Below are 24,801 nucleotides of genomic sequence, written 5' to 3' on the forward strand. Positions count from 1 at the left end.
GGGAAAAAATTTAAAAAACGAGAAAAATATATATGATTTAAACAATATAGATAATCAAAATCACGAGAGGATAAAAGACAATTTCTGAACATACGCTTGATGACTAACAAACTCATTGATATACAAAATGCCATGTGAATGATAGCTTCTTTCCTGGTTATTTGCTCTTAAAGTCTATACTTTGACATTTCGAACGAGCAGAATTTGGATAGTAATTTCTCATTCATTAGATAACCGTTTTTGAGAAAATAATTACATTACGATGATCTAATTACGATACCGATTATGTTCTTCGAATGTATTTCGACATTCGATTAACTGAACCAGCTTGATTTATTTCTTAAAGTTGGGTACATACATTGCCCTTTATTTTCCAAATACTTTTTACTCTTTTGGAAAAATAGCATTAGTGATTAGTCAATTTTCTGATAAAAAAAAGGGAATCGAGTTTTTAAAATAATAAGAATAAAGTTGCTGTAGTTGAAGAAAGAGGCGTGGAGTACTTAATCGAACACAGTACCCCAAATAAACGTGTTCCAATCAAAACATAAAACTCCAATTAAGTTGAGCCAAGAAAAAAATAAACGAGCAAGAATAATGTTATTTTTAAATAAATTTATTATTAAAAAAATATGATGTATTTGATTGAAAGTGTGAAACAGGGATTACCTAGATAATTTCATACTGTTTCTGACAGATTAGTTGAAAACTCCTCCTCACATTATTGTCCCTAAGGTGATTATTTTAATGATCCCGATGAGTTAACATTGATTCTTGTCTTCTTGGTTTAGTGGCCAACAAATACACATGATTTTAATTGATATATATATATATATATATATATATATATATATATATATATATATATATAGACACACACACCAAGCATTGTACGTTCAAAATGTGTACTATATATCATGATTTAATAGACATATAAAATTGTTTATCTATATTTTCAATGGGAATCATGATATAAAAACATCAAAGATTGAGATTCCGCAATGTTTGATTGAATATTTGGATGAGGATTGTAGCTCTTTACATACTTAATGAAATTTCCTTCAAAAATAAAAAAACATCAAAGAATAACGTTAATTTTCCTATGCAAATCTTGTGTCCTCCATGAATAAAATTATAAAATTAAATAATTATCGTTTTATTAAAAGTTATAATTGACAGTAAATATAAGATCTTTTATAACATAGACGAATTATTGTGTCCAACGATGATAAATTTCAAACATGCAATAAAGATGTGTGGTAAATTTTAGTTTGTCGGCAATAGATTGATACATGTAATTACATCAATTAAAACTAAAAATTTGGGAAATATATTTAATGACTCATATCTCCAATATTAAAATATTTTCCTTTAATTTGATGAGTGAAAATATCTCAAAGTTATGGGGTTAAAGAGCCTGCCTATTAATTAATTAATTAATTGTAGAATCATCGGGAGCTAGCTAGCATTTATATAGTTCTGCGTGCTTAATTCTTTTTTTTAACCAAATTTATAAATATAGAAACATAGTCCTACAAGCCTCCTAACCTTCTCCATTAACTTGTTACCAAATCCTCACATACAAAAATACATACGTGTATTGTTGATCTCGAGAAGAGGATGTAACCAAATTAAATTATAAATGAGAAAGCATCTTGTGACATGATTTTATTGGTCCATATTTGTGAGATTAGTCGATCTCATTTATATCTATCATGAAAAGTAATACTATTGATATAACAAATACACAAAATTCTTATGAGACAATCTCACGAGTTAATTTTGTGAGACAAATCTCCAACCCGACTCGGTCTGTAAAAAAAAATATTACTTTATATGTCAAAATTAAGAATTTTTTCTTTGTAAATATGGATCAAGTTAACGTGTCTCAAATATATAGAACTGTTAGACAGTCTTATGAAAAATTTAATTTAAAAAATATATATTTTTCATGAGTTGGAATGTGTCAGAGATTTGTCTCATAAAATTGACTCAGTGGAGTTTTGTGATCATGAATTATTAATAATCAAATGAGATGAAAGGAAAACAGCTAAAATAAAACTGTTCTAAACTATGATTTATATATATTAAAAAAATCTTCCAATTATTAAACAATTCAAATGAAAGAGATTTCTTCATCTTCACATCTTCACTTACTGTACATACATTATGCAACGAAATATCAGTCAAAGTTTATATATTAATTGGAGCATTAATTATTTGGCCCATAATTACAAAATTATTAATCGAATTTGATTAATTTTAATTTGGTAGGACATCATCATATACCAATGTAGTTTACTCGAATTTCCTCACCGTCATCTTTCATTCATTCGTTAATTAAATTGAAATGATCATTGCCAGCTCGATTCTTCAAAGAAAATAATTAAAACACAAATTATATATTTGACTGTTTTACTTGCTCTTAAAAACAAATCGATCAGTATTCTAACCACAAAAACTAAAAATTCAAAATAATCCAAATTATTACAATAAGACGTAATTAGAAAACCAAAATTCAACAATTTATATAAGTTTAAGGAAAGGAAAATTATTTTTTTTCTATTAACTTCGTCCATTTTAAGTTTTGATTAACTAAGTTTTCAAAATTTGATTTTAATGCTTTAACTTTGATTTTCTTTTGTTTTGGTATTATTCATCGGAGTGATGAAATGGAACCGAAAAATTTTGACGTGACATTGAGAAAATTGATGTACATTGAAAATTACTGTCTTGTCGGATATCAAGTCACAATTAGATAAATATAGCCAAAAATTAAATTTAATATACCAAAATCAAAATCTGAAATTTTAATATACCAAAATACAAATAAACTAATAGGGAAAAAAAACCATTTTTACGTTTTGAAAATTGCTATTTTTCTTAAATATTTTGTGAATGATCAAATTTTATATCAATAGAATTTACAAGCGAGTTGAAATCTTGGAAAATAGTGACAATAAAACATCCTTGCAGTCATTTCAGCAGAAATTTTCTGACAATTACAGAGAAGCCAAGCTATAAAATCCAATTGTAGAAGGAAAAAGAAGAGACTGGGTTTGGTTTATATTGGCTCTTTTGTCCTGCAAGGAAACTGAAAGGAATCTTGAATCAAATTACAAAAAAAAATTATACATGACAGAGGGTTAAAGAACACATTTTATCATTAAAAATAGTGCAATGTAGCCCAATAAGGGAACATTACACGATATAATATGATCCACCTCCCTTCTCCCCTGGTATTTATAAACTAACCGTACCTTTGCAAATGTAATCAAAACCATTAAAGATCAGCCACTGAACCCCTCAAAAGATCAAGAAATCGGTTCTAAAATGGCGGGTTCTGGTTCCCCTTGTGGCGCCTGTAAATTCTTGAGAAGAAAATGTGCGAGGGGTTGTGTTTTCGCACCATATTTCTGCCATGAAAATGGTGCTACACATTTTGCTGCTATTCATAAGGTTTTTGGGGCCAGCAATGTGTCCAAACTGCTTACTCATCTTCCGGTGAGTGATCGGTGTGAAGCAGCGGTCACAATTTCGTATGAAGCTCAAGCTAGGCTACAAGACCCTATTTATGGCTGTGTTTCACATATCTTTTCCCTCCAACAACAGGTGGATTTGTTTTCCTTTTCCTTAGGTCTAACTCATTGTATATACATATATATCACTTGATATAAGGCGTCAAAGAAAACATCGAAACGCTGCTGTTTTTTTGTCGACCACTGAATTATGGGCAAACTCAAGAATAAGAACGAGTGTAATATATAATTTAGTGGATTTTGATTTTAAATATTTTCATTCCATGAGCAATTGGAGCCATCCTTGTCATAGAGGCCGATATATTGTCCTTTTCATTTGAAAAAATTGAAATTTTACGAGTAATTTTTGTAAATAGACCATTTTTGCCCTGTCCTGTCCTAAAACAAAACTCTGGATCCATCCCACCTGAGCTTTTGAGTTCTTAAAAGGAAAACCTCTTCTTTTTATTTGCCACTAACCCTTTTTTTTCAATATTATCAGGTTGTGAATTTGCAAGCCCAACTGGCTTCTCTGAAGGAACAAGCAGCTCAACGCATCACAAACAGCAGCTCTGCAAACCCTAATTCTCAAAAGTTGTACAGTGAAACCCATTCTTTCCCACAAGATATCCAAACATGGTGGCAATCCCATCAGAATCAGGGCAATAATATTCCCCAATATGATGCAAATTTTATCTCCATCAACGTTGAAAGCAACACTGGCTACTACACAAATGGAGGCATGAATCTGAACCCTTCCGTGAAATTCGAAAACTCAGGTTTTCGAGAAGAGAGCACATCGTTTGGCAGCACGGATTCACTGGATCATATGCGATCAAATAACAGGCAGTGGCCTTTTCAAGATGATTCGGATGATCTCCAATCGATGGCTTTCAGGTACATTCAGCGTGAAAATTGAAAAGGGCTTCAAGAAAAACACAATTCTTGGGTCAAGTGAAGAGATCTCTGGCAATTTTATATTACTACAATTACAAATTTTTATGAGAATTAAGCATTTTGAGGGATTCCAAAAGGAGGTAAACCCTAGAAATATTCCAGTGCCAGTCCATCTAATCGACACTAAATATGATTGTTTAGTTTTATCTAAGACCGTTTGTAAGATTGGATATGTAATTAATTATAAGTAGAAAATACATTTATTGTCGCATTGTTTTATGCATGATATTCTCATGTTCTCTGGCTTGAGCTAGTTATTTTAATATTAGTATTATGACATAATATAATCTTAAACCTGATTAATTATTATTAAGGTAAAATTGTATACATATATATATACTTGATTAGTTATTATATTTTCCGTTATCATCAACATAATGAAGCTAGCTAGCTGTTCTTTTAGTAAAATTCTGAAAAATGAAGTCGATTCCGAATATAGTTTCTCTAAGCTTAACTCTGCCTTGTTTTACATACGAGATGCAAATCATTATACTCACGAAGTTTAGCTCTAGCTTTTTGGTTTTCTTAGACCTTGTTTTCTGATCTATATGGGATCTATACTAATCCAGAATCAAGTCATGTTCGAGCAATAAGGGGAAGATCTATTTTTCATTTACAACTCTTACCTGAGACATTGGTTAAGCGTTTGGTATTGTTTTTGGGGTTTTGGTGGCATCTTTTTTCTGCATAGAGTGTACATATTTGTAACCTTCTGAGTTCTGATACGTACATGCAGAAGATATAACACATAAAATTAAGGATATAATCTCAAATAGAGTTCATTCATTAAGGATATTGCATCATTTTCCTGATACTTTTCATAGTAATTATTCTTGGCAGCTCACTTTGTACAAGTTTTCTGTGCCGGTTCAACATATCATTCTCTGTGATTTTGATCAGAAGAAAATATAATCCATAAAAATTAATCACTAGGCCAAAGTGTCATTAATCATGGAAAATATATATTTTCATCGTTAAAGACTAAACTATTTGATTTTTCCTTATTTTTAATATGTGGTACACTCTTTTTTTTTTTAAATCGATAGCGAAACCTCTTGGCCAGTATTTTGTTTGCAGTGTGCCTCATGATTTTCATGTACCTATGCATGAAAATTACACGGAGTTAGAGTTTTGAAGGGTCGAAAATGCTCTCTTAAGTATTAAATAGTGTTTGCACAAAATATGTGTATAGCAAGTGCACGAAAACGTAAAAAAATAAAATGACGTAAACTCCAAACTTGACAGTTGGTTTTAATCTCCTAAGCTAATAAATTCCCTGAAAACAAAAGGAGATGATAATAACGTTGGAATGAGATAAATGAACTTATGCCATAATTATGTATTTACAAATAGCAAGAAATTCACAAAATGTGAAAAATATAAAAAAGTTTGCTAGAAACTCAAATAAAAAAGATGTAGAATGCTTATAAAATAGAGTAGAAAACTTGAATATCGATCTAAGACTGAAATATGCAGAGTGTTTGCAAGTTTTGACCGAATTAAGTTTCGTATGTCCTAATTGTTGTCTGCCGCTTTCTTCTTTTTGTTCAGCTTAGGAAGTTTTCCAACTCACCGCACTCCTCTCTACGACTCTTCCCCACAATTTCCCCCGGCTTGCCCCCTATTATTTAAACTGTATTGAATTACAAATATGACGATACCAAAATTTTACCAAAGGTGATATGATACTGTCATTCTACGACTTCGTACGTGTATGGTTTGATTGGTGTTTACTCACGTAAATATGGTATAAGAAAATTCATTTCATACTCTACTACATATATTTATTTTCTGTTGGCAATTTGGTCAAATTTGGTTGATTCAGTCTGGAGAACATATCTTCAAATCTTCACAGCTGATTGGATCGGACCTCTCTGGTTCTGGACTTTGGCCTAAAGCAAAAACTTGTGTGAGACGGTCTCACAGATCATATTTTGTGAGAAGGGTCTCTTATTTGGGTCATCCATGAAAAAGTATTACTTTTTATGCTAAGAGTATTACTTTTTATTGTGAATGTCGGTAGGGTTGACCCGTCTCACAGATAAAGATTCGTAAAACTTTCTCACAAAATACCTTCTCTTGGCCTAACTAGTTGAACTCACTCAAGTTTAGCAAACAAATAGTAAACCACAAAGATATTTTTTTCCCTTTTCCTAGCTAGTTTTTAGCTCAATCTCTCTGTAAAAAAATTTAAAAATTTTGAAAGTGTTATAAACTATATAGACCTAAAAAATTTGAAAGTGTTATAAACTATATAGAGCTATGATTTATTATATTCAAGATAAAACAACTAGATTCATCATATCAGTTGACATGTTTATATCGTAATAATGCAGGATTTTTTTTTTGTTTTTTTATTTTTAGTGATTATTAATTGGTTTAGTTACTAAAAACAGAAACTGGGCTGGGTTTTTAAGAAACCCCTTCCCAGAATTCAGGAAATGGGCTGAACTTTCTTTTAACTATTTAAATATGGGCCATCATGAATTATTTATCCATTTTATAAACAAGGCGGTGCATAATAAATAAATAAATACAAGTTGAGAGCTGGAATACATACATACATAAATATATATTGGTTCAAATTAGTCTCACGTGCAAACCCAACAACCAAATTCTTTTTCAAATCTTCACGAATTAATTAAATATATAATGCAACATGATAATTTTGAAATAATATATTTTAGAGTGCAACCATAATTTTTGGACTAAATTGGTTATTTTCCCAAAAAATTACTTGGACAACTGATTTTTCTTATTTATAGTTAAATTAATAACAATTATTATAGAAGAATCAATAAATCACCTTTACGTGTGTGTGTGACAATATAGTCAATATCTTCCATATTTCCATTATTAATATAGTTAGTCACCTATCTGTGACAATTTTCTTTTCAACTTTAGTCAAAATATATAAAGCCCATTCCGAACTAATAAAATATTCCATCCAAAACAACTGCTTTCCATCGTTCAATTAATGGACTCTCGTGCAAAAAAAAAAAAAAACACTTTTTATTCATTATTTTACTCTCTCGTGTATTATTTATAATGTTTCACGCCGATTGAATGGTTTGACTATGAAGGCCGACTAAATTCCTATGCTAATTCTTTATTTGATGTTCCTCTAAAAAAATAAATTTTATTTTATTTGGTTCTTGACATATTATGAAACGGCCCGAAGTGCATCATTAGGAGAGGTCGATCTTTGATATCATAAAAAAAAACATTGAGATTTAATGAATATCTGATGTAGATATGTCCAGTGAGAATAATCGTTGAATCAGATGTTATTTATTAACTTATTTATACATATAGGCATAGTTTGATACACATGATAGGATAAACATGTGATATATAATATAAGTATATGTTAAGGATAAATAAGATATAGGATATTATATTTAATGTTTGGTATGATTTTAATAAGAGTGATTAAATTTATATATTATATTGTAATGACAAAATTAACCTTATCATAATAAATTTTATAATTTCAAAGTTGTTGCTTGAGTTCATATTATTTATCTGTTCATGTGCCGATAGTACTTGCATGATTTATTTATTTTTACGTAATTTTATATATTATATAATATGATAATTGAGCCCTTGATTTTGTGAGTCAAGTCAAATATCAATTTTTAAGGTTAATCGAGTGATACTAATAATTTTATTGAAATTTATAGAAATTATTTATATAATAAATCCGAATTCATTTATATAATTATCATATTATATAATATATAAAAATAAATAAAATATTTATTTGATTTTAATTTCTACCTACTAGCACAGATTTATAAAAAATCATTTATATATTGAGGGTAATTAACTCATTTGTAGTGTATTTTATCATTCGATTAAAATTATCACACATTCTATTAGGGATATTTTATACTTCTAAAAAATTATTTATCAAGGGCCCATGATATTATCATGAGCTTTTTAAAAAAGTACCAAACATGGGATAAGGAGGATTATTTATCAATTCCTCTCTTATCTCATGTACCAAACTATGCCATAGAGTAGGTCTCTTGTGGACGGTCTCACGAATCGTTATCTGTGAGACATGTCAATCCTACCGATATTCACAATAAAAAGTAATATTCTTAGCATAAAAAGTAATATTTTTTCATAAATGACTCAAATAAGAGATCTGTATCACAAAATACTATCCGTGAGACCATCTCACACAAATTTTTGCCATACATATATACACTTACACTGATCACAATTCGTATGTATATAATCTAACAATTTGTTTGATCAGTTGTATATTTTATCCTATGTCGTACGCTTTACTTTCTTTTTTTTTTAATTCGAATTTGGCTTTACTTTTAAGTTATACAAGAATGGAGCTTTCTTGATCGAATCGATAAAATTTCTTTTCCAAAAGATTGACTTGTAAACAGTGTAGGCGATAGAGTGCACTCAATCGAGGGGACATTTGGTCTATATATTTGAGTACAATTAGGGTCATATGGTTAACATATACTAAAATAAAAGTTGTGAATAGTTTTTTTTAATAAAAATTTCACCTTCTTTCTAACCAAAGTACTAGGATTTCATGCAACTTAATTAATATTTGTTTCTTGTAATTATATCTGATCATGTATAATAAATGGATGCACGTACATATATTTATAATATTTCGGAAATAATTTTTTGATGATTTTCTTAATTTTTTTAAAATCTATTTTTTCAAAATGATATTTGAATTTGCTTAAAGAAGGATGTAGTCCCACCAAATTAAGTGAGGATGTTTGTCAAACTTCTTCGTTTAATGGAAAAACGACAGAAGAGTATTCAAACCTCAATAATTGTATGCATTTTCTTTTCGGTTATGTGTATACATGTATGAGTAGGTCTGTTGTGAAACGGTATCACGAATCTTTATCTGTGAGACGAGTCAACTTTACCAATATTCAAAATAAAAAGTAATCCTCTTTGCATAAAAAGTAATACTTTTTCATGGATGACCCAAATAATAGATCCGTCCCACGATATACGACACGTGAAACTTTCTCACACAAGTTTTTGTCTATATGTATATTGTATTATTATACTCTTGAACTGATAAAATATGAAGGACGAGTACAAATTGATCAAATCTATTCTTTAATTCAACTGTATCCATTCAAAATTTACAAGAAAATCAAATTAATGTATGAGATTAACATATTTCTTCTAAAGTATTTGCTTATATCAATATTCTGAGAATACACTGAAAGCCAGCCCTTTTAATATATGATATGATTACTCATGCTCTCCACTCTATACAATCACAAAATTTAAGCCAAAACATTATATATCACATAATCTCTTTCCCTAAATAATAAATATTAGAACTGAAAATTTTGTGGGATCATAAATAATAAGATTAAAAATAGATATTTGATTTAGTATTCATTCTTCGTCATTCTGAGGGCCAAAGCTTGGAGCTCACTCAAGTCAGTCTGTGAAGGTCTCTTCTTGCTGTAGTAAATAGTTTCAAAATCTCTGCAGCTTTGTGTTTCTTGAATCCCATTAATATTAATTACATCATTCCGACTTTGCTCGATCGAATCAAGAGAACTCTGAGGCGAAACCGAGTAATTCATGTAATATGGATCAGATTGAACTTGTAATGATCCCATGTCTAATGGTCCCGAAATCATGTTGTTTGGCCTTTGATTTTCTGCGTTATTTCTTGATGACTCCATCAGATTCTGCGTCAGCTGAGCTTTAACCTGAATAAGTTGAGCTTGCAGATACGCCACCTATATATATAAAAGAATCAAGAACAGATATAAAATCTCCAATCCCACAAAATCTGCACAATTTTTTCATGTATATTGACTCGCTAACCTGTTGTTGTAAGGCGAAAATGTGGGAGACGCAGCCATAGACGGGATCCCGAATTCGAGCTTGAGCTTCGTAGGCAATGGTGACGACGGCCTCACACCGATCAGGTACAGGAACATGCAGCAGAAGTTTAGCCACGTTGCTGGCTCCGAATACTTTGTGAACGGCGGCGAATCTTGCCGGGCCTTGCTCCGAGCAGAAGTACGGCGCAAAGACGCAGTCCGCCACGCACTTGCGGCGGAGGAACTTGCATGCGCCGCAAGGAGAGCCTGTCCCGGTTGCCATATGTATATATATCTATTGTAAAATATTATAAGAATTTTAAAGATTTGCAAAAGTAAAGGAACTACAGGCACACGGGGACACTAGAAAAATGGTGGAGATATGGGAGGTTTATATGGGGTATGAAGTGGAGACATGGAAGGCCTCTGTGTAGGGTTATAAGGAGGGACATCCATTAGCTGATATTATAATAATTGTTTAGTTCCAAATATTTAGATTTTTTTTTATGTGATCCATAACAATTATCGTTCGTTAACTATTCTAAATTATTCGAGTAATATGCAAGTCATGTTAGTCAAATAAACTATATTGGATAAGCTCTGTGTAACATGCTCATTCGATAAGAAGATGAAAACAAACTCATGATCATTGATCAAACGTTCACTTGTTTCATGAACTCGTACACCGCCTTAGAGGTAAGTTTTATAGAGAAATTCTATTTTACTTTGTTTAACGATTGCATTAATATAATATAAAAACTTGTTCCACATAATTAATGTATTTAACGAATATGATATAGATAAAACAATATTAAATATAAATATTTGAAAAATATATATATCTGGAACAAATAGAAAAATGAAACATAGTCGTGAAACGGATGAAATATTATTTTACCCCAATTGGTCAGATTAAATAATTTTAAAAATTTAAAAAAAAAAATAAAGTTTCAAAATTTCTTTCCGAATTTCCGGATCAGAATCTGGTTTTCAATATGTTTTAATTAAGCTTAATATCAAGTTAATTATATAATATATAAAATTTAGTGTAACTTTAATCACACACACATATATATAAAATAATATGTGTATTCTTTATAATTGTTGGTGATCTTTTGGTCAATATGTATTTATTTTCCGCCGAACGCCGCACCTGGGAACTGCTGCTATATTTTAGTTGGTTTATTGAAATTGTTTTTTTTATAGATACGATTAGCTCTAATATCTAATCATGATTAATTAATTTTTCCACTTTGTACCAACTTTCATAATTTTTTTATTATCAAAATTTAATATCATATACATAACATTGAATGGATTGAGAAAATCACCGGCCACCCCCTCCTAAAAATACAGTTATTTATGGTTCTGCTCATCAAATAATCATTTTTTATTTTTACCAAATTAATAAATTAATTTGATTAACCGTCCTATTTTTTTTTTTAAAAATATTCGTTATTATAAAAAATACAAAAACTCATGTGAAACTATATCACATGTCAATTTTGTGGGACAGATCTCCAACTCGATCCGATTAATGAAATAATATTATATTTTATGTTAAAAATATTATTTTCCATTTAAAATATGAATCGGATTGACATATCTCACATTAATATATATGTGAGACCGTCACATAATAAACCTACAAGAAAACAATATTACATGAGTGCTAACGTTGCTTATTTCAAAGCATATATGTTATAATTTCAGAAGAAATTTTTTTAAAAAACTTTACAATTTTTGTTTGTAAAAAAATCGAGTTTGTGATGTATCTGACAGATGCAAGAAGTTTAGGGGTGTCAATGCAAATACCCCATTACGAAACATCAGCAAAAAGTTCAATGAACTCATAATTTAATACTCAAATACTTCAAAATATGTGTTCTTAAAGCTTAACAGGCAAGGAAACATTATTTTATGCACAATTACACTAATACTAAAAACTGGTTTGACTTTTTATAAGCTAAGCTAGTTGAATATTTTTTCAAAAAAAAAAAAACAATTTTGCTTTGGATCGATAATTTAAAGAGGTTGGGAATTGGGTCAAGAAATCAGTAGTAATTTTGCTCTGTTAGCTCAATACAGAGCAAAGTCATGGGCGTATTGACTTTGGAGCTGCCTCGTGTAAAATGCTACATCTATTATAATCTGAGATAAAATATGTATACCCGCGTCTTTTTTGGGTACTTTAAGGGTGTGTTTGGTTGAGTGGATTAAATAAGGATAGATTAATAGTCAAATATTTATCGTTAAAATTTTAAGATGTTTTAATAATCATTTTGACCCGGTTTAAGATCCAATTTTATTAATCAAATAGTTATCCATAAAATTGGATCTTAAACGGGTCAAAATGATTATTAAAACAACTTAAAATTTTAACGATAAAGATTTGACTATTAATCTATCCTTATTTAATCCACTCAACCAAACACACCCTAAATATAAAATATGAACCAACATATAAGAAATCAAATTTCAGTACGCCTAAGTCACTTGAAAAAACAAACAAGTTTCCCGATTATTGTCCTGTTCCAAATTGCTCAGTCCATCCTCGACCTTAACCAAGGAACATGGCAACGCCGACCACAACATCAAAGTATGGTCTATGGGCACATACGATCAGCTAGATTAACCCGAAGCGGTTTCGTTTCTTTCGAAATAAGTTCTCGAATAATTTAGTTTGCACCATGTTAAGACTAAACCATAAACAGTCATCAAACATCCCAAAAACGATGAACACGACGACTAAATATAACTTCCTGACTACAAAACTACATTTCAACCTAAAGCTAAACAGAGTTCGAAGCCGCAAAAAAAAAATATATATATATATTTTTAAAAAACACCAACAGGAAGTAAGTTCTCATACTTGGCTCATCTTATCACCACTCTGGTCTTGGTAACTTGGTTTTCCTGATTTCGTGCTATCTGTTGTTATGTTAACCGGAGTTTCAGTTTTGCTGTCACTTTCTCTTTGAATTGGTACAGTAGTTTCATTTCAGATGTTGTCACGAGCAGGTTCTTCTTCCTTTTGATTTGTTTGATGTCCTGATTCGAGAGCAGCTGCCATTTCAGTGTATCTGGATATGACCAATGAGATTAAGAGCGTCAAAAAGCATGACCTCATCATCAGACGTGGTTTCGATTATTCTCTGTACAACCGGCAGAGATTGCTTGCACTTCTCTAGCATGCTCACTGTTAGTTCATCCTGCAAAAAAACCAAAAATGCTCCATGAGAAATTTGTCAATTTCGATAGACGCAGATGCCTTAAATGTGATGTCCTGATCGATCTTTGTGTACTTTGATGGCTAAAAGCACTTCTCAAGGCACCTTAAATACATGGATAGTAAACTCAATGTGAAACATAAAACAAAGCCGTTACCTTTCGTTTACATACTAACGGATATTACTTTCAATATCAAAATAGTTGCCTAACTCCATATTTGATCATAGATTTTCTTATGATATTTAGATTCAACCATAAAGGTTCTCGCTCCAATAAGACGAGTGCCTCACCTAACACCTATACTCTGAGAAATCTCTGAACCTTAGTATGTGCCTGTCCAAAAGCTTCTTCTTTTTCCATTAAGTTTCTCACACCATTAAAATGACCTTTCAAAACAAAATGTCGCTATTATATACAAGAGTATGAATGAGGTGGTGCATTAATTTGAGAGTATATTGAACACTAAGTTAAACGAAAAAGACAATAGACAATCAGGCTGAGTGGTAAATCAGAGAGCATCTAAAATTATGGACTGGTAAAGAAAAACAACATTTATAACACTTTGAGAAACCTCTCATTCATACCATCACAGACAAGAAAAATCATCAGGATCAATACGTCTGTAAAGTACGCGAGAAAATCATAATAACTGCATAACAAACAAGGAAAAATGCAAAAATAGTAACCTTGATCGGCTTTGGTTCAGTTTCAGAATTCAATATGCTGGACAGTATATCAAGACTATTTCGAGTCACAACAAGAAATTCTTTATTGTCTTTGATGGACTGGAAACCATAATGCATGAAAGTTGCATCTTCTTCACTTTCTAAGGCAGTGGTGGGAACAGGGTATCTTTCAGGAGGCGTTAGTGGCTGCGGATCAAGATAAGATTCCAGGTTTTGTCGGTTAGAAGGTAAACTTTCATCTTGTGCGGTTGGAGGAATCACCCTCGACTTCAAATACTACAAAATACGACAAAATTAGATCTCGGGAAACAAAAAACACAGGTAACAACACCACACTCTTCAAATTCATGAAGATAATTCATAAAATTAGAGCGCCGGTCACATGTCTGATTGAAAATCATTTGAGAATCTGAAATCATAGGCTACCATTGCATTGAAAAATCTAAGAATAATTCAGAGAAAACAATAGAAATTTGTCGAGCTTGCAAATAAGATATGCACCAATTTAATGTTCATCTTCCCTGATATCTTAAAATACCGAGGAATCGGCCAATACCCCAGAAATGATATTCATAAAGGGATTGATCGTTACCCAAACTAGGTTTCAAACACCAAACAAGAGGAAACGGTTAGCAACTGTATATATTCTCCATTTTGTTACAAGCACATAAATGCAGAAATTCGAAGCAATAGAGAGAGTAAAAACCTTAAATATAGGTCGACTAAGAATCTGAAGAATTCTAACAAGAAATCTTCCGCCAGCCGAAAAGATATAGTTTTTCCTAAAGAAAGGAATTGTCCACCACATAGAAACTTCCCCGCTACTTGTAATTATCAAAAAATGCGAAATTTGACCCATATACCCATGAAGTCGCCTACTCAACTAAATTAGAGCCAACCAAATCATTCAATCTAGTCTAGGATTCCAACATGAAAGCAAACACAAATCAAAGCACACGATTTCAATTCGAGTATACCAACCCACAAAGCATGAACGAAACTCTCACTGTACCATGTAAGTCTGGTGAAAAACAGGCAAGTGCGTGAGATCCTCGGACTCCCCCCAAGCCCGGATCAGTTGTATCGCCCTCACCCTGCACCCATGCTCCGTCCTATGGCTATGATCCTCAATCAACTTCACCATATATTACAGATGAAGAATGATGAATTGTTCATTGACTTCTCAAGAGTAAATTGTGTTCTATATTTACATGCAAGCAACTAAGTAATTGCTAAGAACTCTACTAACTAACTCTAATAGTGTTCTGCTAACTGACTCTAATAACTCCCCTCAAGATGTATTGTAAATGTTTTGTACATACATCTTGGACATCAATTGAGAGAGAGTTGGCAGGGGGAGAGTGGCTTGGTAAACATGTCTGCAAGCTGGAGATGTAAACGAATGGGTAAAAGCTTGATTGACCTGTCCTTGATTTTATTGTGAATGAAGTGACAATCGATCTCGATATGTTTGATACGTTCGTGAAATATAGGATTGTTGGCAAGATGAATGGCCGATTGATTGTCACATAATATGGTGGCTGATGTTGAAAGATCGATGTGGAGATCCTTGAGTAATTGGGTGAGCCATACTACTTCACTAGTTGTAGTGGCCAGTGCCCTGTACTCGGCTTCAGTGGAAGATCTGGAAATCGTCATTTGCTTTTTGGTTTTCCATGGGATTAGTGCTTCATCAAGAAAGGCACAAAAATCCGTGGTTGATTTTCTTGTATCGGTGCAATTAACCCAATCTGCGTCTAAAAACGCCCTTAATTGTATGGGAGACGTTGCTGGAAGAAAATCCCTTGACCAAGATTAGCTTTGAGATACCGTAGAACTTGGTGTACTGCATTTAAGTGAGTGGTTCGTGGTTGGAAACAAATTGACTGAGCTTGTGTACTGCAAACATTATGTCTGGTCTAGACATAGTCAGATATAGAAGAAGTCCAATGATGCGTCTATATTGGGTGATGTCTATAAGCAGATCGTCATCAAGAGAAGTGAGGCATGTGTGTGGTGTCATGGGCACTGTTGCTGGTTTACATGATAGTAAACCAGTATCTTCAAGTAAGTGTAGTGCATAGTGGCGTTGAGACAGGGAAATTCCCTTTGATGATCTAGCTATTTCAAGTCCAATAAAATACTTAAAATCACTTAGATTCTTAAGCTTGAATTTGCTTTGAATATCAGATTTTAGTTTTTGAATGAGAGTAGAAGACGGTTCTGCTACGATCATATCATCAACATATACCAGCAGAGCTAAAAATGAGTGACCCGAGCCTCGAGTGAACATGGTGTGGTCAGATGGAGAATGCCTAAAACCAGAAGCCATCAAGGCGTGGGAAAATTTTGTGTACCACTGCCTAGATGCTTGGTGGAGACCATATATGGATTTGTGAAGTTTACAGACGAGTTTTGTATCTTCTGGACGATGCTGGTCATGAGAATGAAAGCCAAGAGGAAGATCTATGTAAACTTCTTCATATAGATCACCATTTAAGAATGCATTGTCAACATCAAGTTAAACAAGAATCCAATTTTGACTAGCTGCCAAAGCAAGAAGAACTTTGACAGTGGCTAGCTTGATATCCGGGGAGAAAGTTTCGAAAAAAACCACACCTTCTCGTGGAGTGTAGGCCTTAGCAACTAATCTAGCCTTATGTCTATATACTGAGCCATCAGATTTGTATTTGATTTTGTATACCCAATGACAACCAATTGGTTGTTTTCCCGGGGGAAGTGGAACCACAGACCATGTGTTGTTTGCTTGCATTGCATCAAGTTCATCTTTCATTCCTGCACGCCAAGAGTCAAAGGCTGGAAACCAGTGAAATATAAAGATCTTGTACACAAGTTAGCAAGTTCATGATACTAAATTATGTCTGCTGTGAATCATTTTTTTTTGTAGGTTTGGCAACCATTGATCATCGGGTTCTGGTTCCGGTTCCTGTTCCATTTCCATGTAAGACCAGTACAAGGTTTAAAAAAGTACTTCACATAATCACATATGTATTGAACATGCAAGACTGTGATTTGTAAACAATATTGAGCAACATTCTAATTCAAAGAAAGATGAGATTACCTCAGGATGTGCAGCGTGAAATTCTCTCAGCCTCGGGTCGAAAAGAATGCGCAAAGCAACAAACACAGAGTCCCCACCGTGACCAACTACAACATTAAAGAGCAACCCAATCTTCAGAACCGACCTCTTGCGCTCACCGTCTGCGGATACGTTATCAATCCGAACTGCTTCGGGCGGTATATATTTTATATGTGCGAGACGCCTGCGTAGGAGTCTCCTGAAATGGGCATAGAAACAAATAAGAATCAAAATACATGCATATTGGGAAGTGAAAAATATTGCACCAACCACTTACATATTGATCCGGGATTTAATTATATCGCTAATGATCGGAAATGTGGGGGTCCTTCCATATATATCGATCACCCTCAATGCATGAATCATACAACCGAAAAACTCCGATAAGATCCTATAACTGAAATTCAGTAACGAAACTATTCAGGCTTTTGTTTGATTAGGGCAAGCAAAACACAAAGAAAATGCATATGCTCACTTCTCGGGAAGATCTTCGACCGACACTTTTCGCCATGCGTATTCCATTTACAAGAGATTTTGGACAAATCATGACACTTGGAAAAGGACGAACAAGTAGAAGTGCAAAGATATACAAGAGGTTTGCTTATGGCTAATGGGAAACACGAGCAAAAGAGAGTTGGAAGAATTATGTGATCAAGCTTGGATAGTTTGGGGTGAGAGATGCCGGTCAGTTCATGCATAACAGCGGGAGCAATGAACCGAAACTTAATTCCTAGCATAAACGTGGCTGAATTTCTGGAGGAATATCGCCAAGCATCGCGGGAAAGAGTGAGCCCTGGAACATTGCTTTTAGAGCGATCCCCAGTACATGGGCAAGCCCCTCCAGTTGGTGAGCTTCGACTAGACGCTAGCTTCCCAGAATCGAATTATCGATGTGGTCTTGGGTGTGTTACCCTCAACCATGAGGGTCAGATGGTGTCGGCATTCGGTCTTGTAATCCCAAAGAACTCCTAGCAATCCAAGAAGGCCTCCAAATTGTCAAAGATAGGGGGTCCAGTCATGTTGGTCTTAATTTTACAGTACAAATAGTCACCAAACCATTAGATGAGTTGAGTAATGCGAGATCATGTGTTTTAGACACTCAAATGTTGCTATGACACTTGGCAATAATTTTCTTCAATATGTTAGATGAACAATCATTGTAGTAGCTCACGTTTTAGCAGATTGTTTTTGCTCTTATCATGCACCATTTTGGGTGTGTGAAAATTTTTCGTATTGATTTATTCGTTAATAAAGTTACTAAGTTTTTTCGGGGAAAAAATATCATATAAATATTAAATGCAACTAGGCTAGCTGGGTATGTGGATGCAAATGACCCCTCTGCCACATCCTCGTACAATTTGCAACTGGAAACAGCGATTATTTATTTTTTCTGCGAATGAAAAATATTCGTCATGTCGGAACATAATTACGCAAAATCTTGCCCTCCTCTTCGCCTGTTTATTAAAAAAGTTCACTTTTTTTTGGGTGTTAACGATTATTAGATAGTCTTCTGATCTTCTTCATTTCTAATCCTTTAAATAATAATGACCATGATGTGATAATTAATTAATCATCACATTAATTTATTCATCCCCACAACCAGCAAATTTGGAGATATGAAGGGGTCCCACGGATTCGACCGCCCTGTTATCTTCTTCTTTTTCCTCGCTTTTGCTTTTTCTTGGTGTTCCCAGCTTTGTATTCTTTCCAGAAATGAAGATGAAGAGGAGATGGGAGGAATTATTGGTCTAGAGAGAAAGGGGTTGTTTTCATGAAATTTTTCTGCTGATTTTGTGAAGTTGATTGATTAGGCACATGGGTTTTCCTTTTGAAGCCTGATTGATTGTTCGTTGGGATTCATCAAGATCGGTTTTTTTTTTCCTGTTCTTGTCTCCGCTGTACGGTCTTCTTGCTCCCAACCACAATTTCAGAGGTACTTCAATCCACTTTTGGATTTTTTAGTATGTTGCACTAATTTACAAGAATTGGGGTGTAATATGGGGTTCTAACCATGGGTATGAGATTAAAAAAAATTTGTTGGTTTTGGGTTAACAGACTGGTTCTGGAAAACTTCGGTGATTTCGTTCGCCGACTTCGAGTCCAGCTTCAAGTTAATGTAATTTGGGGCAAATTTTATGGTTTTGCTTAGGAAAGCACATTGCTTCTGTTTTGAGTTAAGGTCTGCGAAAAAACAAATGTAAATTCTGTAGTGAAACAAGGTAATAGCATTTTAAAAAACTGAAGTGCCATAGATGGTAATTTTTGCCCTGATGTTCGTCAGACTGATGTATGCACCATTTCATTTTTATGGTCATTGTCTCATTTTTTTTTCAGTTAATTTGTCAAGAGGCTGTTTAATTTTACCAATGTATGACAGACTTCTTCTCATAAGCAATTACTGAACTCATGGAACTTTGACGTGACTTTCTTGCAGTCTACCACTAATCTTGATGTTTATGTTGATAAAATTTCTCCAAGGTTCCGGTTTTTTAGTTGAGATACCTGTTTCTATCTTTTTGGTTGATGATTAGTGAGAGAATTGATGTGGAAGATCCTTTCAATGCGTTTCGACCTGAAAATTCTATAGTGGTTAGAAAAGCAATTCCTTTAGCAATTTGAAGTTAGTGGATAAAGTCTTTCTTTCTCTTAAATTACTATTCTGTGGTGGTGTATGAGGATTACGTCCAACTTCTGAAAAAATTCAATAGCTATTTAATTACTCCTTTCCCGTTTCCTCATGTTTTATAATATTGCCTTTCTTGCATTGGCAGTTTTACTTTCTCAGAACTTGATGCAAGTACTCTTGCATATTTGATCTGACGAGTTCTAACAGAAGTGAACTCTTTATTATGATAAAGTTGTTTCTTAAGTCGCTTTTGGACCTGAAAAATAGCATTTTAACCGAAATTATGCTACGTGGTTATGCAGATTCTAGCTTATGGCTATATATTCAAAGAATCAATACCTTAAGTTAGTTGTGATTGAAACCATGCCTCAAATTGAACCGTCTCTCTCCTTTTCCCCTCCAGAATGTGTATATCAGTTTGTAAACCATATAAATGCTTATCCTTGTTGCTTTCCATGTCCCGTTGTTTAATTTTTATCAGTGACATTATTTACACAGGTGAATGGATTTAACATCGTTACGAAGCCTCATTAACATCATTTCTCGATTCATTCATCTGGTAACATGCTGCATGTCAAAGGCAACGCCGGTTGAGAAGGAATACCAAAGTATAGCGTCTTTCTTGAAGCATTTGAAAGCTGTACTTGATGATGTCGCTGATTGTAAACTGCCGTTTGATGAAGCTCTGTCTAAAGAGTGTGAAGAGCTTGATTTTGCAGTGAATGAGGCTAGAATATTCCTTGAGAAATGGTCTCCCAAAACGAGCAAGATTCTATGTGTGAGTGACTTCACTTGGCTTTGTTGTTTCCTTGCTTCCATTGGCGTATAAGAGGTGTTCTGGAAAATTGTCTATACTTTTGTGAACTAGCATTAATTTTGACATTCCTTGGGCCCGCGGGCCCATGCATGTGAGATTCTACACGTATTTCGCTAGCAACTAATTTTTATCATTTCTCGTTCCAGAAAAATGATCTACCCTAGCTATTTTAGTAGTCACTATGTAGCTTCATGACAGATATGGGATAGAGGTGTTGCAATTGCACTTACTTTAGAAGACAATATCTCATTGCTATATAGCACCTCAACTCACTAATCTTGGCATGTTCGAGAATTGACTCTCGGGCATATAACGATAGAGGCAACTCCCTACATGTTACCACTTTGTTGACCTAGCACTTGATTTCCAGTGTTCTTGCCAATAATTGTCTTTAATATCGTTCTGTGGCATCCTTGGCCGCCCTCACAAGCAAGACTTCTTGCCAATATTTGTCTTTACGAATGATTTACCCTAACTACTGGAAGTGTTCATTCCTCCTCTCTCAACCCAATGTGGGACGGGGTATTACAGATATATAACACCAGTCTGGCATACTTCCAAAATTTCATAATGCCCTGAAATTTTCAAAACCTGTGTGCTGACAAATTCTTTTTGTAATTTTGCATTATAAATTATTTACAGGCGATAGAATGTAAGCCCTTGTTAATTAGAATCCAGAATTCCTCAGTCAAGCTCTCGGATGTTCTATGTAGACTAGCTGAATCATCACCGACCACTTTGAGTGCGTCTCGTGCTCAGGTAATGATCCAGCTTAACTTTCCAGTTTTCGGAACTTATTAGTTTGTGCAAATGGAGTGTTTTAATTCACTGCACAATTATAATACTAGGCGGGTATATGTAAATTTAGACTCTTGCTCCAGTTCTGTATGCAGGAATCTCAAAATCTGAATCTTGGAAAATTGTCACAAGACATAGAAGAGATTTTTAAACAACAAATAGAAGGGAAAATTCTTGATACCGAGCATCTTACTACAGTTGTCGAGTCCCTCAACTTGAGATCAAATCAAGAACTCTTGAGCGAACATATTGCATTGGAAAAGGAAAGGCAGAAAGCTGAAGACGATAGAACAAAAAGGAACTTAGATGAAATCTCTCAAGCTGTTGATCTTATGAATCAAATTCATGATTTTACGGTGGTTAAGCTCGAGAATACTCAGGCCATTAACAGTCTTCAGATCCCTTCATATTTCCGCTGTCCATTATCTTTGGAACTCATGTCAGACCCTGTGATTGTGTCTTCGGGCCAAACTTACGACCGTGTATCCATCCAAAAATGGCTCAATCATGGACTTGTGACCTGCCCCAAAACTCGGCACAAACTCTCACACAATAATCTCATTTCCAATTATACAGTTAAAGTTCTTATAGAAAACTGGTGTAGCGAAAACAAAGTTGAACTTTCCAGAAACTCTTCAGATATTCTCTCGGTTGGAAAGTTTCCTGAACGAATTACCCAAGAGGATGACCTCCCATGTTCAACTTCAAGATCCTCTTCCGGTTTTGAGGAGGAAAAGATTGGTGTTTCCAGTGGGCATGATGTAAATGGTAATGGTGTTTGTGTGAAGGAGGCTGAGAAATTTGATACATCATCCCCTGAACATTCTTATATACATAGCAGGAGTGAGTCAACAACTAGTGCCATTTCCAGCATTGATTATCTCCCTACAGGATCATCCGAAATTTCCAGGATATCTAGTAAGCAAGATGGTGTAAGTGATAGATCTGGTGATGTAACATCTTATCCCTCTTCCTCGTTTTCAAATAAAATTTCTGGGGTTTCTTCTTTCAGTGGAAAGCAATATCGCAGCTCCAAAACAATGGATGGAATAGCATCAAATAGAAATCTTAACTCATTTAGAACACTTTCATTCTCATCCGACTCGGGGACCAGTGATTTGACAACTACTTCCCATGTCGAAAAACTAATCAAAGACTTGAAGAGCGAATCAACTGAACTGCAAACTGCAGCTGCGGGAGAATTACGGTTTCTTGCGAAGTATAATGTGGAAAATCGCTTCATTATAGTCCAATGTGGGGCTATTGCCCCATTAATCTCCTTGTTACACTCTGATACGAACCTTGCTCAAGAACATGCCATCACTGCTCTACTAAATTTGTCAATTAATGAAAATTTGAAGGCTAAGATTGCAGAAGAAGGTGCTCTAGAACCGTTCATCCATGTTTTGAAAAATGGAAACTCGGTAGGCAAGGAGAATGCTGCAGCTGCTCTCTTTAGTCTCTCACTTTTAGATGAGTACAGGATCAAAATTGGTCGGTCAAGCGCAATTCGAGCTTTGGTTGATCTGTAAGGATCAGGTACCGTCAGAGGTAAGAAAGATGCTGCAACAGCCTTGTTTAACCTATCTATATTTCACGAAAACAAGGCTCGTATTGTTCAAGCAGGGGCTGTGAAACATTTGGTTGTGTTGATGGACCCTTCAACAGAAATGGTGGATAAAGCTGTTGCTCTTCTTGCTAATTTGTCGACTATTGCAGAAGGATGCTCAGCCATCGCTCGAGAAGGTGGCATACCGCTTCTTGTGGAGATTGTTGATATGGGATCTCAAAGAGGAAAGGAGAACGCTGCCTCTGTATTGACGCAGCTGTGCATTAATAGCCCCAAATATTGTCGGATTGTTTTGCAAGAAGGTGCGGTTCCACCTCTCGTTGCTTTGACTCAGTCAGGCACTCCTAGAGCCAGAGAAAAGGTGCATATCCTTCATTTATCTCATGTTCAGCGCTGAGTAATATAATTTTTTTAAATGATTTCTTTGTTTTGAAGCAGGCGCAACAGCTGCTTAGCCATTTTCGGAACCAACGTGAGAGCAATGTGGCTAGGGGCAGATCAAGAAGGGAAACATAAACAATATCTATTTGTTCGCGACTTCTTTTTCTTGTCCTGTGATGCGATTTCAGGTAAATTTATTCCCGCAGAGGTTTTGAAAACGCCATTCTCGTCAGGAACTACGGATTTGTTGCAACAAGATAAAGCGAGTAGAATTTGTAGGCTGCAGCTCACCAATTAGCTGATGATGGTGATTGAGATTTTGACTTTTGAGTTTTGGTTCAATTTGTTACTGCAAAAAGTTTGTACAGACATGTGTATATATGTATGCGTTAAGAAGGATTTGTTGAGTTTTACTCTGGTGATCGATTTCATGATGCATTTTAATGTGAGAGCCAAGAAATACTGGCATACTACCCTTTTGGAGTGACAAAGTGCATTTTTAGAAAATAGTCTACATTAATGTACTTTGAATAATTATTATTATTTTTTCTTAATAATTAATTAAATAGTTTTAGATACTTATCTTGAATAATTTGAAAAAAAAAATTAAAAGAAATCGAGAGCTTTCCTAAAAATAAAAAAGAAAAAAATTATATAAGAACGCCACACGTGAATATAATCGTTAAATTAAAATAAATTAAATATGAAGATAAATAAGTCAAAAAACCAATAATACGCAATTCAGAATAATTTTCACAACCCACCAAACATTAGATTAGTTCAGAATTTGCAAAAGGAAAACTCATACAATTGCATTCAACTTCATATGTCCAGCAGCGATGACAAAGTGTGAAGTTAAGAAATTCAATTTTATTTTTTAAATAGATCGAATCTAAATTTTACCACGATCCAAAATGGCGATTGGGCTGTCCCAATTAGTTGCTCAACTGGCAGAAGCTAATGGGACTTCATCATCTTGAAACTCAAAATGTCCAGAAACTAACAGTACAGGTTTCAAGACTTCCACAGAAGTGTTTGAAATTCTTCACCCGGCCGGAAATTCCGATTCATATCATCCATGCATGATGCATCACAGTTTCTAAGTTCTGACAACCAGAAACCAGTACACTTGGGGGTGTGAATTTGCTCAAACCGATTGTTTTATACACTTAGGATGATATGTGTGAACAGAGCCGTTCTACAGAGCCTAAGGCAATATGTTAAAAAAAAATCTTGTTGTAATGAATAATTGTAAAGCTCAATTTGTAAATTAA

General features: G+C 34.0%; 4 protein-coding genes across 5 annotated transcripts; 2 read left to right on the forward strand and 2 right to left on the reverse strand.

Annotated features, from left to right (window-relative positions):
• Window positions 1-3,264: 3,264 nt before the first annotated feature.
• LOC140838080 (LOB domain-containing protein 29-like) lies at window positions 3,265-4,669 on the forward strand. The gene is made up of 2 exons (XM_073204168.1): window positions 3,265-3,612; window positions 4,021-4,669. Exons 1-2 carry the CDS (start codon window positions 3,334-3,336, stop codon window positions 4,435-4,437), a joined length of 696 nt encoding a protein of 231 aa, XP_073060269.1. The 5' UTR covers window positions 3,265-3,333; the 3' UTR covers window positions 4,438-4,669.
• A 5,041-nt stretch (window positions 4,670-9,710) lies between these two features.
• On the reverse strand, window positions 9,711-10,663 carry LOC140838082 (LOB domain-containing protein 16-like). Its single transcript, XM_073204169.1, has 2 exons — window positions 10,320-10,663; window positions 9,711-10,231 (listed from the first exon to the last, which is right to left on the reverse strand). The coding sequence occupies exons 1-2, from the start codon at window positions 10,599-10,601 to the stop codon at window positions 9,872-9,874; spliced, it is 642 nt and encodes a 213-aa protein (XP_073060270.1). The 5' UTR covers window positions 10,602-10,663; the 3' UTR covers window positions 9,711-9,871.
• A 2,168-nt stretch (window positions 10,664-12,831) lies between these two features.
• On the reverse strand, window positions 12,832-18,337 carry LOC140840217 (TOM1-like protein 2). 2 transcript variants are annotated; one of them, XM_073207426.1, is made up of 6 exons: window positions 17,811-18,337; window positions 17,613-17,732; window positions 17,318-17,534; window positions 14,236-14,511; window positions 13,444-13,530; window positions 12,832-13,369 (listed from the first exon to the last, which is right to left on the reverse strand). In XM_073207426.1, exons 1-6 carry the CDS (start codon window positions 17,855-17,857, stop codon window positions 13,256-13,258), a joined length of 861 nt encoding a protein of 286 aa, XP_073063527.1. In that variant the 5' UTR covers window positions 17,858-18,337; the 3' UTR covers window positions 12,832-13,255. The 2 variants fall into 2 exon arrangements, with proteins under 2 accessions (XP_073063527.1, XP_073063528.1); XM_073207427.1 differs by lacking the exon at window positions 17,613-17,732 and having other exon boundaries at window positions 12,833-13,369.
• A 1,428-nt stretch (window positions 18,338-19,765) lies between these two features.
• Window positions 19,766-23,940, forward strand: LOC140840215 (U-box domain-containing protein 3-like). The gene is given in 5 exon segments (XM_073207425.1): window positions 19,766-20,305; window positions 20,460-20,739; window positions 21,421-21,537; window positions 21,660-23,507; window positions 23,585-23,940. Coding segments are annotated over 4 exon segments (2,319 nt in total). The 5' UTR covers window positions 19,766-20,305; window positions 20,460-20,463; the 3' UTR covers window positions 23,663-23,940.
• Window positions 23,941-24,801: the final 861 nt, after the last annotated feature.

Source organism: Primulina eburnea, chromosome 8, assembly GCF_022965805.1.
Source record: "Primulina eburnea isolate SZY01 chromosome 8, ASM2296580v1, whole genome shotgun sequence".
Lineage (NCBI taxonomy): Eukaryota > Viridiplantae > Streptophyta > Magnoliopsida > Lamiales > Gesneriaceae > Primulina > Primulina eburnea.